Source organism: Macaca mulatta, chromosome 8 (genome assembly GCF_049350105.2).
Source record: "Macaca mulatta isolate MMU2019108-1 chromosome 8, T2T-MMU8v2.0, whole genome shotgun sequence".
NCBI lineage: Eukaryota > Metazoa > Chordata > Mammalia > Primates > Cercopithecidae > Macaca > Macaca mulatta.
In genome coordinates, this window is record NC_133413.1 from 122,635,524 (window position 1) to 122,652,271 (window position 16,748).

The 16,748-nt window shown below is 35.4% G+C and overlaps 1 protein-coding gene across 1 annotated transcript in view; it reads right to left on the reverse strand.

Annotated features, from left to right (window-relative positions):
• Positions 1-16,748, reverse strand: part of CSMD3 (CUB and Sushi multiple domains 3) — a 1,224,761-nt gene that overhangs the window by 76,847 nt on the left and 1,131,166 nt on the right. Inside the window, exons 48-51 of the mRNA XM_015145899.3 lie at positions 15,086-15,274; positions 14,563-14,709; positions 11,740-11,928; positions 726-911 (exon numbers count right to left, since the gene is read on the reverse strand). Coding sequence (XP_015001385.2) covers positions 726-911; positions 11,740-11,928; positions 14,563-14,709; positions 15,086-15,274 — 711 coding nt within the window. The remainder of the gene's footprint in view (positions 1-725; positions 912-11,739; positions 11,929-14,562; positions 14,710-15,085; positions 15,275-16,748) is intronic.

Genomic DNA, 16,748 nt, shown 5'->3' on the forward strand with positions numbered 1-16,748 from the left:
TTAATTCAAAACTTTTTCAAGGTAAGTAGAAGCCTTATTAGATACCTATTCTGAGAGTGCAAACAATTGAACAATCTTCAATTTAAATGAAATCACAGCTAAGTGGAAATGTTAGTACTAAATGGGAAAAAAAAATTGAAATATAGAGAAAATTCAATAATTTATTTAAATCAACATTTTCTATTTTTTTGCTACCAAATCTTTACCAGAATTAATGTCTTATCATTATGTAAACTTATTTACCTAGTGAAGTAATAGCGACAGCAATAGGAACTCTTCTAAGTGTAAGTAACCGGAAGAATATCAACAAAAGTTTAAAGTTATGGATAATTTCTGCAACATTATTTAACCTTGTAAAAATCAGAGTGGAATATGTCAAAGTATCATTTTATTAACACAATCTTTAAAAATTTTTCTCAAGGGATCATGTACTGAAAACACATGTTGACTAAAGGATGACTTTTTACAAAATAAAACTTTATTGTATAAAATAAAAGTGCCTTTTTTGACATAAGTATTCTGAGGTTTCCAAAAATGATTGAAAAGTCCTTGTACTGTCTTCTAGTACCTCATGGTACAATATAGCTTACTTAACTTTTATTTCTGTCTTAGACATCACATTTCAGTTTAGGAATTGGTTTTTACAATTCTACAATACATAAAATTTCAGATCATATAAAATACCAAACGAAGAACAAGTGATGAAATTCCCTTGACACACATACCAACACAGCGAGGGGTCTTGTTATGATTGCTCCATGTTCCATCTGATTGGCATACAGCTGTGGTAAGTTCCTTGGATGACAATCGATATCCATCATTACAAAAATAAGTAACTCGCGTTCCTACCAAGTAGTCTGTTGTTAGTATTCCTCCATTTGTTGGAGCTTTAGGAATCCCACAGGAAATTGCTAGAATAAATACACACATGAAAAATCATATAAACAGAAAAATGTTTAATTTATTAGGTAAGTCTGAACTGTAAAACATGCAAAACTAATGGGGATTTTTTTTTATACCTCTGAAACAATCTCAGAATATCTCAAAGAAATACTCTCTGAACCATAAATTTTGAATAAGTTATTCCAAACTCCTATTTAGTAATGATTACAAATTGATGAATCCATACATTGTTAATGCTTTATTTCTTGGTTTCTTACTTAGTTTCTGGTTATCATGTGTATGGTTATCAGCATTCGTATGGATTATATGAGAACGCAAGTTAGGTAAAGAGTATCTCTAATGCAAGCCCATGACTGGACCATCATATAGGAAGTTTCATTAATTCAATTTGACAGATAAATATTAAATATTTTAAAGAGAGTGGCAACCAATATGCATCATCATTTTGGCCAGGAATAAAACAAATAGATTTATTTTACCTGAAAGCTGTCTATTTCTGTCTTAGGAACAGCCAAAATGTATGAGCTGGGGCACCATCCACAAAGTATCGTGTATATTGGATATGTTTAATAAATACAAGGCCAGGACTTACTGTCTTAAAAACCTAGTTAGGATCTTCCTGAATTTCACTGATGTGTCTTAGATGACTTGATTTTTATCTACAATACATTTGATTTAGGTGAAAATTAGTTTTACTATGATGTAATAATAATGTAAAATTTTATATTCATTTAGTTTGTTGTATATAAGATATTTGATACCTTATAACTTTAAAAGACTACAGAAAAATCCCCTAAAATTGATTTTTTAAACCATTTTTGCCCTATAAGTACACAATTGGCATTTACAAAAAGAAAAACCACATAATCTTTCAAATAATATATACATATCTTTCAAAGTATATATTTGGTAGCAATACCTCAATTAAAGTCAGATTTTCTTTCTTTCTTTTTCTTTTTTTTTTTTTTTTTTTGGAGACAGGGGTCTCAATCTGTCACCTGGCTGGAGTGCAATACTCATACCTCAGCACACTGGTAGCTGGGACTACAGGTGTGTGCCACCATACCTGGCCAATTGTTTGTTTGAGACATGGTCCTACTCTTTTTCCCAGGCTGGAGTCGGTGGCGGGATCTTGGTTCACTGCAGCCTATGCCTCCTGGGCTCAAGCAGTCCTCCTACCTTCAACCTCCTGAGTATCTAGGATCACAGGCACACACCACCAGGTCCAGCTAATATTCGTACTTTTTTTTTTAAATTTATTTATTATTATTATACTTTAAGTTGTAGGGTACATGTGCATAACGTGCAGGTTTGTTACATATGTATACTTGTGCCATGTTGGTGTGCTGTACCCATCAACTCATCATTTACATCAGGTATAACACCCGATGCAATCCCTCCCCCCTCCCCCCTCCCCATGATAGGCCCCGGTGTGTGATGTTCCCCTTCCTGAGTCCAAGTGATCTCATTGTTCAGTTCCCACCTATGAGTGAGAACATGCGGTGTTTGGTTTTCTGTTCTTGTGATAGTTTGCTAAGAATGATGGTTTCCAGCTGCATCCATGTCCCTACAAAGGACACAAACCCATCCTTTTTGATGGCTGCATAGTATTCCATGGTGTATATGTGCCACATTTTCTTAATCCAATCTGTCACTGATGGACATTTGGGTTGATTCCAAGTCTTTGCTATTGTGAATAGTGCTGCAATAAACATACGTGTGCATGTGTCTTTATAGCAGCATAATTTATAATCCTTTGGGTATATACCCAGTAATGGGATGGCTGGGTCATATGGTACATCTAGTTCTAGATCCTTGAGGAATCGCCATACTGTTTTCCATAATGGTTGAACTAGTTTACAATCCCACCAACAGTGTAAAAGTGTTCCTATTTCTCCACATCCTCTCCAGCACCTGTTGTTTCCTGACTTTTTAATGATCGCCATTCTAACTGGTGTGAGATGGTATCTCATTGTGGTTTTGATTTGCATTTCTCTGATGGCCAATGATGATGAACATTTTTTCATGTGTCTGTTGGCTGTATGAATGTCTTCTTTTGAGAAATGTCTGTTCATATCCTTTGCCCACTTTTTGATGGGGTTGTTTGTTTTTTTCTTGTAAATGTGTTTCAGTTCTTTGTAGATTCTGGATATTAGCCCTTTGTCAGACGAGTAGATTGCAAAAATTTTCTCCCATTCTGTAGGTTGCCTGTTCACTCTGATGGTAGTTTCTTTTGCTGTGCAGAAGCTCTTTAGTTTAATGAGATCCCATTTGTCAATTTTGGCTTTTGCTGCCGTTGCTTTTGGTGTTTTAGACATGAAGTCTTTGCCCATGCCTATGTCCTGAATGGTACTACCTAGGTTTTCCTCTAGGATTTTTATGGTATTAGGTCTAACATTTAAGTCTCTAATCCATCTTGAATTAATTTTCGTATAAGGAGTAAGGAAAGGATCCAGTTTCAGCTTTCTACTTATGGCTAGCCAATTTTCCCAGCACCATTTATTAAATAGGGAATCCTTTCCCCATTTCTTGTTTCTCTCAGGTTTGTCAAAGATCAGATGGCTGTAGATGTGTGGTATTATTTCTGAGGACTCTGTTCTGTTCCATTGGTCTATATCTCTGTTTTGGTACCAGTACCATGCTGTTTTGGTTACTGTAGCCTTGTAGTATAGTTTGAAGTCAGGTAGCGTGATGCCTCCAGCTTTGTTCTTTTGACTTAGGATTGTCTTGGAGATGCGGGCTCTTTTTTGGTTCCATATGAACTTTAAAGCAGTTTTTTCCAATTCTGTGAAGAAACTCATTGGTAGCTTGATGGGGATGGTATTGAATCTATAAATTACCTTGGGCAGTATGGCCATTTTCATGATATTGATTCTTCCTATCCATGAGCATGGTATGTTCTTCCATTTGTTTGTGTCCTCTTTTATTTCACTGAGCAGTGGTTTGTTGTTCTCCTTGAAGAGGTCCTTTACATCCCTTGTAAGTTGGATTCCTAGGTATTTTATTCTCTTTGAAGCAATTCTGAATGGAAGTTCATTCCTGATTTGGCTCTCTGTTTGTCTGTTACTGGTGTATAAGAATGCTTGTGATTTTTGCACATTAATTTTGTATCCTGAGACTTTGCTGAAGTTGCTTATCAGCTTAAGGAGATTTGGGGCTGAGACAATGGGGTTTTCTAAATATACAATCATGTCATCTGCAAACAGGGACAATTTGACTTCTTCTTTTCCTAACTGAATACCCTTGATTTCTTTCTCTTGCCTAATTGCCCTAGCCAGAACTTCCAACACTATGTTGAATAGGAGTGGTGAGAGAGGGCATCCCTGTCTTGTGCCAGTTTTCAAAGGGAATTTTTCCAGTTTTTGCCCATTCAGTATGATATTGGCTGTGGGTCTGTCATAAATAGCTCTTATTATTTTGAGGTACGTTCCATCAATACCGAATTTATTGAGCGTTTTTAGCATGAAGGGCTGTTGAATTTTGTCAAAAGCCTTTTCTGCATCTATTGAGATAATCATGTGGTTCTTGTCTTTGGTTCTGTTTATATGCTGGATTATGTTTATTGATTTGCGAATGTTGAACCAGCCTTGCATCCCAGGGATGAAGCCCACTTGATCATGGTGGATAAGCTTTTTGATGTGTTGCTGAATCCGGTTTGCCAGTATTTTATTGAGGATTTTTGCATCGATGTTCATCAGGGATATTGGTCTAAAATTCTCTTTTTTTGTTGTGTCTCTGCCAGGCTTTGGTATCAGGATGATGTTGGCCTCATAAAATGAGTTAGGGAGGATTCCCTCTTTTTCTATTGATTGGAATAGTTTCAGAAGGAATGGTACCAACTCCTCCTTGTACCTCTGGTAGAATTCAGCTGTGAATCCATCTGGTCCTGGACTTTTTTTGGTTGGTAGGCTATTAATTATTGCCTCAATTTCAGAGCCTGCTATTGGTCTATTCAGGGATTCAACTTCTTCCTTGTTTAGTCTTGGAAGAGTGTAGGTGTCCAGGAAATTATCCATTTCTTCTAGATTTTCCAGTGTATTTGCGTAGAGGTGTTTATAGTATTCTCTGATGGTAGTTTGTATTTCTGTGGGGTCAGTGGTGATATCCCCTTTATCATTTTTAATTGTGTTGATTTGATTCTTCTCTCTTTTCTTCTTTATTAGTCTGGCTAGTGGTCTGTCAATTTTGTTGATCTTTTCAAAAAACCAACTCCTGGATTCATTGATTTTTTGGAGAGTTTTTTGTGTCTCTATCTCCTTCAGTTCTGCTCTGATCTTAGTTATTTCTTGCCTTCTGCTAGCTTTCAAATGTGTTTGCTCTTGCTTCTCTAGTTCTTTTAATTGCGATGTTAGAGTGTCAATTTTTGATCTTTCCTGCTTTCTCTTGTGGGCATTTAGTGCTATAAATTTCCCTCTACACACTGCTTTAAATGTGTCCCAGAGATTCTGGTATGTTGTATCTTTGTTCTCATTGGTTTCAAAGAACATCTTTATTTCTGCCTTCATTTCGTTATGTACCCAGTAGTCATTCAGGAGCAGGTTGTTCAGTTTCCATGTAGTTGAGCGGTTTTGATTGAGTTTCTTAGTCCTGAGTTCTAGTTTGATTGCACTGTGGTCTGAGAGACAGTTTGTTATAATTTCTGTTCTTGTACATTTGCTGAGGAGTGCTTTACTTCCAATTACGTGGTCAATTTTGGAGTAAGTACGATGTGGTGCTGAGAAGAATGTATATTCTGTTGATTTGGGGTGGAGAGTTCTATAGATGTCTATTAGGTCTGCTTGCTGCAGAGATGAGTTCAATTCCTGGATATCCTTGTTAACTTTCTGTCTCGTTGATCTGTCTAATGTTGACAGTGGAGTGTTGAAGTCTCCCATTATTATTGTATGGGAGTCTATGTCTCTTTGTAAGTCTCTAAGGATTTGCTTTATGAATCTGGGTACTCCTGTATTGGGTGCATATATATTTAGGATAGTTAGCTCTTCCTGTTGAACTGATCCCTTTACCATTATGTAATGGCCTTCTTTGTCTCTTTTGATCTTTGATGGTTTAAAGTCTGTTTTATCAGAGACTAGTATTGCAACCCCCGCTTTTTTTTGTTCTCCATTTGCTTGGTAGATCTTCCTCCATCCCTTTATTTTGAGCCTATGTATGTCTCTGCGTGTGAGATGGGTCTCCTGAATACAGCAGACTGATGGGTCTTGACTCTTTATCCAGTTTGCCAGTCTGTGTCTTTTAATTGGAGCATTTAGTCCATTTACATTTAAGGTTAAGATTGTTATGTGTGAACTTGATCCTGCCATTATGATATTAACTGGTTATTTTGCTCGTTAGTTGATGCAGTTTCTTCCTAGCCTCGATGGTCTTTACATTTTGGCATGTTTTTGCAATGGCTGGTACCGGCTGTTCCTTTCCATGTTGAGTGCTTCCTTCAGGGTCTCTTGTAAGGCAGGCCTAGTGGTGACAAAATCTCTAAGCATTTGCTTATCTGTAAAGGATTTTATTTCTCCTTCACTTATGAAACTTAGTTTGGCTGGATATGAAATTCTGGGTTTAAAATTCTTTTCTTTAAGAATGTTGAGTATTGGCCCCACTCTCTTCTGGCTTGGAGAGTTTCTGCCGAGAGATCTGCTGTTAGTCTGATGGGCTTCCCTTTGTGGGTAACCCGACCTTTCTCTCTGGCTGCCCTGAAGATTTTTTCCTTCATTTCAACTTTGGTGAATCTGGCAATTATGTGTCTTGGAGTTGCTCTTCTCGAGGAGTATCTTTGTGGCGTTCTCTGTATTTCCTGGATTTGAATGTTGGCCTGCCCTACTAGGTTGGGGAAGTTCTCCTGGATGATATCCTGAAGAGTGTTTTCCAACTTGGTTCCATTTTCCCCCTCACTTTCAGGCACCCCAATCAGACGTAGATTTGGTCTTTTTACATAATCCCATACTTCTTGCAGGCTTTGTTCATTTCTTTTTCTTCTTTTTTCTTTTGGTTTCTCTTCTCGCTTCATTTCATTCATTTGATCCTCAATCGCAGATACTCTTTCTTCCAGTTGATCGAGTCGGTTACTGAAGCTTGTGCATTTGTCACGTATTTCTCGTGTCATGGTTTTCATCTCTTTCATTTCGTTTATGACCTTCTCTGCATTAATTACTCTAGCTATCAATTCTTCCACTTTTTTTTCAAGATTTTTAGTTTCTTTGCGCTGGGTACGTAATTCCTCCTTTAGCTCTGAGAAATTTGATGGACTGAAGCCTTCTTCTCTCATCTCATCAAAGTCATTCTCCGTCCAGCTTTGATCCGTTGCTGGCGATGAGCTGCGCTCCTTTGCCGGGGGAGATGCGCTCTTATTTTTTGAATTTCCAGCTTTTCTGCCCTGCTTTTTCCCCATCTTTGTGGTTTTATCTGCCTCTGGTCTTTGATGATGGTGATGTACTGATGGGGTTTTGGTGTAGGTGTCCTTCCTGTTTGATAGTTTTCCTTCTAACAGTCAGGACCCTCAATCTCCGCTGGAGATTGCTTGAGGTCCACTCCAGACCCTGTTTGCCTGGGTATCAGCAGCAGAGGCTGCAGAAGATAGAATATTTCTGAACAGCGAGTGTACCTGTCTGATTCTTGCTTTGGAAGCTTCCTCTCAGGGGTGTACTCCACCCTGTGAGGTGTGGGGTGTCAGACTGCCCCTAGTGGGGGATGTCTCCCAGTTAGGCTACTCAGGGGTCAGGGACCCACTTGAGCAGGGAGTCTGTCCCTTCTCAGATCTCAACCTCCGTGTTGGGAGATCCACTGCTCTCTTCAAAGCTGTCAGACAGAGTCGTTTGCGTCTGTAGAGGTTTCAGCTGCGTTTGTTATTGCCCTGTCCCCAGAGGTGGAGTCTACAGAGACAGGCAGGTTTCCTTGAGCTGCTGTGAGCTCCACCCAGTTCGAGCTTCCCAGCAGCTTTGTTTACCTACTTAAGCCTCAGAAATGGCAGGCGCCCCTCCCCCAGCCTCGCTGCTGCCTTGCCGGTAGATCACAGACTGCTGTGCTAGCAATGAGGGAGGCTCCGTGGGTGTGGGACCCTCCTGGCCAGGTGTGGGATATGATCTCCTGGTGTGCCTGTTTGCTTAAAGCACAGTATTGGGGTGGGAGTTACCCGATTTTCCAGGTGTTGTGTGTCTCAGTTCCCCTGGCTAGGAAAAGGGATTCCCTTCCCCCTTGCGCTTCCCAGGTGAGGCAATGCCTCGCCCTGCTTCAGCTCTCGCTGGTCGGGCTGCAGCAGCTGACCAGCACCGATCGTCTGGCACTCCCCAGTGAGATGAACCCAGTACCTCAGTTGAAAATGCAGAAATCACCGGTCTTCTGTGTCGCTCGCGCTGGGAGTTGGAGACTGGAGCTGTTCCTATTCGGCCATCTTGGTTGGCCAGGCTGGTCTCAAACTCCTAGGCTCAAGCAGTCCAGCGCCCTCTACCTTCCAAAGTTCTGGGATTACAGGCATGAACCACTGCACCTGGCCTATCTGTATCTTTATGTATCACACTCAGAGTACATATTTATACGTATCTCTACAGAAAGACTAATGTATTTGAATATGAGTGTCATCCTAGAACCAACTGGAGTTATGTAATATCTGACATATGTATTGCATTATTGTTATAAAATAAGAAGGCTTCTGTATTATGAAAGATATCTAGCTTACAGGTTTCATACAAAGAATTACAGATTTGTATTTTCTCACATAACAGAAGAAATAAAGTACAGAAAGATATGAGTTTAGTTTAAATATTATAAATGCTGTGTACTGTTCACCCATCTTCCATTTCAACCAAAAATTGTTTCCACTTCTCTTATAAAATCTACCATTTTGCTGCTTAATTTTCATTAACCCATGTGAATTAAATATAAAATGAAAAATCTCAGTGAAATCTATGCAAAATTGTCAAAACTGAATGGCAGAATCCCTACTGCTGAATAGCTGATCTTTTGTAATTTAGTAACCTGTAAATTATGAACAGAAAAGCTGTAATGCTGACTTAAATTGTATATGCAATCTCATGTAATTATGTTATTATCCCTGCTTTCTAATTACGGAACCTCTAAAATAGTGTTGGAAAGTAAATGGTTCCCTGATGTCTGTTAAAGCAGTGTTTACATTTTCACTTAGAACTTTTGGGAGTTTCAAGTTGTTATACACAGTCTCCCTGCCAAAGATCATGTATTTACTGATTTTTAAAAATTAACTATTCATTGTTGGTGTAGTACAGATTGAATCTAGGTCAAAGTAAAAAGAGGTATAGTTAAATAGTATAGATTCCACATATATGTTTAGTAAAACATGGTTTCATTTTAGAACTAAAAAGAGACAACGTTCCAAAATAATGGGACAATTCGTGTGCCTGTGGATAGCTTATAATTTAACTTCTCAACTAATTTTTTTTAAAAGAAGAAAAGAAAGAAAATAAATCCAGTTCAGAAGAAAAGTCATCATAATTGAGTGGTTGTAAAAGAGACTTGTCTATACAACTCTCAGGAAATCACAAATTAAAAGTGAGACAGAGAATACAAAGTGAGTTTCCACATCACACTACATAATACTTAATTGTATGCATGGGGATGGTTTAATCTTTGCGGGGGGGATCAATAAATGGTTGTTTGATGAGAACAAAAATAAATAAAACACCTGACCAAACCCAAATAGATACAGCTGACTAATTTTCTACCTTTATGCTCACATTGTGTAACTTTATAGCTCAAAAGTAAGGATGTATAAGAAGACCTAAGAGGCAAGAAAAAGAAAAATGACTGAAAAATGCAAAATAAATTTGAAATAAAAGGTGCATTATGCAAATAGCTCTTCCAAATGACATATAAACATTTCATTTCAATTAGTTATGTCCAAATAGAGGTCATATCCTATGAGTATTTTTTCATAATCTTTTTCTGTTTTAACAATTAGAAAAGATAAATTTTTGGAAATGGCTGCATGATTTACATATATTTTATCATTTTATTTTACCAAATATCTCATTTTTAAACTATATTTCAACTTTCCTATTCAAATTGTAAAATAATTTTAAATTAAGGACATCGAAAAAATGACTCCATATGTAAATTTCAATGAAATTATAGCACTAATTCTACAAAGCAATTTCAAATTTCAGAAAGCATGGGGTATTTTTATTTTACAAGATAGTCAATTATTCTCACAAAATATTTCTTAAGAATTATATATGTGCCACATAGAGGTGTGTATGTTTATGTGTGCATATAAATATAAATAAAAGTAACCATTATATAACTAAAATAAAAAAATTTAAAATTAAAAAAATAAAATTTGGAGCATTTTAATGGTTATTTAAAATATATATGATATAAGCTTATTTTATATTTTTAAATTCTATTATGAAATTTGAGATCAAAATTCTTTCCCAAACTAATTCTGGGAAATTAGTTAATACTAAGAAACTATAAATACTCCTGCTATTCATTAGTCGAAGGAAAGCAGTCGTTTTAATACGTTATTAAAATGTATCTATTCCGCATGAAGTAAATGCCTTCAGTGTTGACAACCCATTAAGGTAATGGTGCTTCCCAGAATTCTAGTAAGTGATTAATGTTTCCTTGCATCAACACAAGAAACAATAATTCTTTCATTTTGAATTTGTTTACATATGCCTTTGAAAGCTATCTTTTTATGAATTACAAATTGCACTCTAATAGGTAAAAGAAGCCATTTCAAGTGTCTGGTAATACCTATTCCTTAGTCAATTTTAACTTGCTAATGGTTGATTTTAAATTTTAATTACCTATCTTACTTTTTTTGTTTTTTATAAATGCCCACCAAAAAATAGCTAATAAGACTTCTTATTTATTAACCTAGAGTATCCTGCATTTTTTCATGTGAAAGTTCAAAGTTGCTATCTGTATATTTACATGATGAGTAGAGTTAAATAAAATACAAAATTAATTTTCATCTTGATAAAATAATGTAATGAATTAAGTATTTTAAAATTTTCAAAGTCCAATGACATTAACTTTTCTATGCAGCTGATGTTGAACTTGTCTTTATGACTATGGTTACCCTTAGGTAAGAGACTCAACTACTATTTAAAACAAGCCTTTTTTTTTTGAGACCGAGTTTCGTTCTTGTTGCCCAAGCTGGAGTGCAATTGCAGTGTTGCAATCTCAGTTCACTGCAACCTCTGCCTCCTGGGTTGAAGTCATTCTCTGGCCTCAGCCTCCCATAAAAACAAGTCTTAATCAAAAACTCTAAAACATGCCATTTTTTGATTAACAAGCTTGTTATTCTTTTTGCAGCATGATATAATGCTCAGTGCCTCGATTTTTGACAAAATACAAAGAAAAATAAAAAACGTATCTCTGATATCTCTGTTTTGCTACCTGTACCACTGAAGAAAAAAATAACTAGTGGGTTACATTTTGCTTTTAAATTTGTTGCTGTGAGAGCAAATTTTGCATGCTAAGAGTGAAACTCAGTCTTCAGTGTACTTGCCCATTCTTATTCTCTATTACCTCTCTGTAGACTTCACATTAACTCAGTCTCCCTCTCTGTTTCAATAACTGTATGACAACAAAGTAACTGGAATGGAGGATGTATGAATAAAGTATGCATACACGGGGAAAAAGTCAAGGCGTATAAGTTGAATAACAATAATGAAGAATTATAGAACAGTATGTATCTTTCCCTTGGAATGTATCATTCTGCGATGTTATGCCTTGTTTTTAGGAAAGGGTTCACAATAGGCTTCCGAATATTTCTATTCTCAGAAATGTTAGTGATCCATATAAAAAAGTTAAATGGTGCTAATCTCATATTAATGTTTTTGTTCATTTTGGCATAATATACTTCACCTTGACAGGCAGGAACCGGCGCATCCCATGCATGATACCCATAGGAAGACTTTCTGCACACAGCACTGCTTTTTCCAACAAGTCGGAATCCTCGATCACAGGCCCAACGGACCACACTGTTAAGCTGCCCACCTGTCTGACTGATAATATATCCATGAGGTGGGGATTCTGGTGTACTACAGTAGAAAGCTTTTCAAAAGAAAAAAATGCTGTTTAATTAATGACCCAGAAGTTATTACCCAAAGTGATAAATACCTATACAGTGACTAGTGCTTAAAAGTAGGTCAGTGGTCATCTATATAAATTTTAATTCATATGAACTTCATATTGTGCTGTATCCTCTTTTGAAAATAATCTACTGACATAACTTTTGGGAGACATAATTAACTCTGAGCTTTCTTCCAATTTATATTGTCACCTAAAACGTCTTCTGAATTGAAATGTATTTTCAAAACACCCTGGAGGTTCAAAAGCCCAACAAATATCTAAATGAATTTTGGAAACTGCATTTCCTGTCATTTGGGGGACCTAAATGCCACAGCCTTGGTAGCAATATTTTAGAGCATGTCGTTTACATGTCACTTCGAAGTTATATCCAGACACCTCTATCATGTTAGGTCATACATTTCATTTTGGTTGATGTCTAAAATAATACCCCACATTCCATAATCCTCTTTCCCAGTCTATTAAAGGGTTTCCAATCTGTCAAGAGCGTTTACATATTATGATAGAAATTGCCAATAAAATAAAAAAGTTTTTCATCTCCTGATGTTTGAAATGCCAACAGATAATGTCAAATAGCTTTTTCATATATATGTACTTTTGAGAATATTCAGCATAGCAGGTTCCATTTACCTTTTGAAACTTTAGTGAATTCATCTGAGAAAAATGGGGCTTTGGGGGTAAATAGTAAGAAAAAAATTGGACTTAGGATATATATGTCATAACCTGTCATTTCTAAAGGCAAAAATACATATTCAATATGTCAAGCTGTTCTTGGGGGCTAAAAGTGATATTTGCATTATATTTATATCCAAGTTTGTCAGAAATAATAAGAACAAGGATTGGTCTATAACACGGTTAATCTAATGCTTATAATTGTTTAATTTGGGTAGTTTTATATTATGTATCATGAATTTAATGTGCTGACTTTTAAATGCCCTATTTGGGCAAAAGTTTAATAAAAAGACATTTACATTGTTCATATTACAGAAACATAAGCTCAATAATGAAAATTCTTCAAGATGACTGGTTATACCCTATATTTCTTTTCTTTTTCTTTTTCTTTTTTTTTTTTTTTTTTTTTTTTGAGAAGTTTTGCTCTTGTTGCCAAGCTGGAGTCCAATGGCGCGATCTCAGCTCACTGCAACCCCCACCTCCTGGATTCAAGTGATTCTCCTGCCTCAACCTCCCTAGTAAGTGAGATTACAGGTGCCCACTACCACGCCTAGCTAATTTTTTGTATTTTTAGTAGAGAGGGGGTTTCACTATGTTGGCCAGGCTGGTCTCGAACTCCTGACCTCAGACAATCCACCTGCCTCAGTCTCCCAAAGTACTGGGATCACAGGCATGAGCCACCGTGCCTGGTCACATTTCAATTTTTTAAAACACTTCTACTTTGATTGCATAATAAATTATTTTCAATGTAATAGAAACTTATTGTAGGATACAATTATGTACATAGTAGTAATAGGCTGTCAGTGACAAGTTATTCTAATATGTAAAATACAAATTATTAATAAATTAAAATCAAACTATCATCTCAGAGTTTTAAAATCAAGGGAATTGAACAGAATTATTCTATTCATACATTTTATATGTAGTTGTAAATTTGTATAAATGAGTAAAATTCAAGAGTATACTTTTTAGAACTGAAATTCAGAATTTATCTGTCTATGCCCAGAATCATAGTGTCAGAGTTGTTTATAAAACATTTATAAAAGCAATTTTCAGTTGTACTGATTACCAGTGACACATGATTTGGGAGGCACTGTGTGAACACGGTATAGAAAGAGACAGCTGACTGATTCCGAGGGATTCTGCTATTGAGCACATATCCATGGCCTCTGACATGATTTAGAATGGTCTCTGACATGATTTAGAAGGGCAGTTAACAAAAGGAACATAACCTTCACATAATGGAGGACTATTTATGTACATTTACTCAACAAGAAATTCCTTATTGGTTCAGTATGAGTAGACCTTATAAACAGGAAGACATAGAAAAATCTATGTCACCTTGGTATTAAAAAGAATTTCCAGCCTACATCTTTCTAAATATTGTGCAAGGAAAAGCAGTAGTGACAAAACATTTCTGTTTTTTAAAAACTGAAGGCTTGTAAATGATGTGTTTGTTACCCTCTCTTTCAATATTTAAGATATTTTAACAAGTATCACAAATAGATGGATAAAAATTAAAAGAAAGATTTTGACCACTGTTGTTTATCCTCTGTTTAAACCTGTAATTTAAAGGAGTTATTAAATAGTTCAGATAACACACAGCTGAGCAACACTATTAATATTTTTTGTCAGTTCAAGGAAAACAAACCTTTTTTTTAAGTATTAAAAATTGCAGTTTAATTTATAACTGACTTATATAAGTTATAAATATTCTAAATGCTTTTAATATTTTACAAAATCATATGAGGGATGTAGAATTATTATCATTACAATAGGAAATAGAGAGGTTACGTAAATTGTCCAATAACCATCAATGGAGGAGCTGTGATTTGAATTCATGACTGAGTAGTGTCTCTGCTCCTTAATCATAAGCATACTGAAGATGCTAGAGAGATCTGTCCTGAAGTTAAAAGTTTTACATACCTATATATCTTATCCGAAATCCTTTTTTGTTATTGCCATGATCTGCTGACCACTGAAGAAATACTTCATGACCGTTGCTTGTTATATTAAAAGCAGATGAATAATCCCCACTGAGGGAAATAAGCACTGGACTTTGAATATTTGGTCCTTTGGGAAAATAATAAAACAATTTAGATAAAACTAATTATATTCTCATTCATCTTTAGTATTTTGTATCTTTAGAATAGTATTAAATATGGTTAAATTGCTTCACCATCAATCTACCTCATTAACAATAACTGAAAGCATAAAATGTTTGTTTTAAGCACTTTAATTCTATAGCTAAACAATGTATAATTTGTAAAATAATAATGGAGCTAACTATAATTTTCACATAGTATAGGAGGAAATTTAATGTTGATGCTTCTAAAAATATTTGTAAGATAAACTCACATAAGCAGCTGTTTATACTCAAAGTTTACATGTATAATTAGAACATTTGGACTTAATTGATGAATATCCAAAAAATATAACCCTTAGTTACCATCATACACCTGAAGAACATCAAATTCTTTTTCTGTCTGGAAGAATTCTACAAATATGGTGATATTATAACCCTTTTCCACTGAAATGCTCCATGCACACATTTGAAGATTTGGGTAACTGTCAGGATATCCAGGGCTCAATATGACTCCAGTAGAATCTAGCCGTAATTCATTGGCAGGACAGAGCACTGTCAAAGAAAAATGCCATTAAATAGTGCTAGGTTTTTAGAGCCTCAGTGAAAACTGTATTTTAGATATTGAGTATTCTGCTTTCATGTTCAATAGCTATAAGGATGATACGTTGAATTATTTGTTAGAAGAGACAAGCTGTATTAAACTTATGATTCAAAAGCTGGAGGAATGACCTAAAAATTTATAGTATTGATTTATTTTTTTATTACATGGAAGATGTACCACTTTCTGGACATAAATAAATACATAAATAAAATATAAGCCATTTAATTCCTCATCTTTCTTCACATTTTTCCCAACCTTTCCTAATCTTATGTTCTCCCACCTCTGCCTGTCTTATCTATGTCTTTGCCTTACGTCTTTCTTTCCTTACTTTTTAACTGACTCTCTTCTCTCTTAAACCTTCTACTCACTCAGAGAAACTGCCCTCTCTCAAAGTATTCATTTCAGGTAAAGTCATTTCTGATATTAGGGATATATTTACCACGACGATTTAACAAAATTCTGGGTCACAGTTGCCTTTCAGCTCTTTACACCATCTCCAGGCCATAAATATAGCCCAAAGCACAAACTCATTTTATATAATAATAATCCCTCTGCTTTAACATCATATACATATATATACACATATATAAAAACACTTATAAAAACACAGAAAATATGTTATATATTGACAAAACAACATAATTATGGTCTAACAGCCTGCAACATATAGCAAATTTTAGTTGTTGGCCTCAATTGCATTATGTATCAGACCAAAATTATGAACATCTACTTAAATTTGGATTTAGAATGAAGAGTATGACTAAGTTGATCCAGCCCTTTTTACTCAAATTATGCCATTTTAACCTCTTACAATTTTTTTTTTTTGAAGTTCTGTGGTGTGAAAAGAGTATTGGAATTATTTAGTATGGTCCATTGTGCAAAAGTAAACCAATATGCACCAAACAGGATTTACTTCAATATAAGGAAGAACTTTCTATTTGTCAGAATAGCATAATGGCCATAGGAAAATGTCTTATGAACATAATTGCTAACAAGTTTTAAACTTAGACTGCACTATCTGCTGAATGTTCTTACTAAGAACATTTAGACAACTGAACGAATGGGTAAACTAGATAATTTTTGATGATTTGGTTAATAGAAATACATCCCATGCCATTTCCTAATTCAACCACTATACCTTAACTTTCATTTTGGAGTTAAATAGCATTGTTTCTCAAAATAATTAGAGCAACATTTTAAGAAGAATTCCTGCTTTTCCATGTTTATTTGAATGAGTTAGGACCAAAAACTACTAATGTAGTTTCTGGAAAATAATAAACAGATGAAGAACTTATATATTCATAGTGTTCAGGGTACAAGGACAATTAAATATTTTGAGTTATAAAGTCTCCAACAAATATAGGGGTAGAAAAGAGTAAGTAACATAGTGGATTATGGAAGCTTATGATTGCTCTGTTAACATGT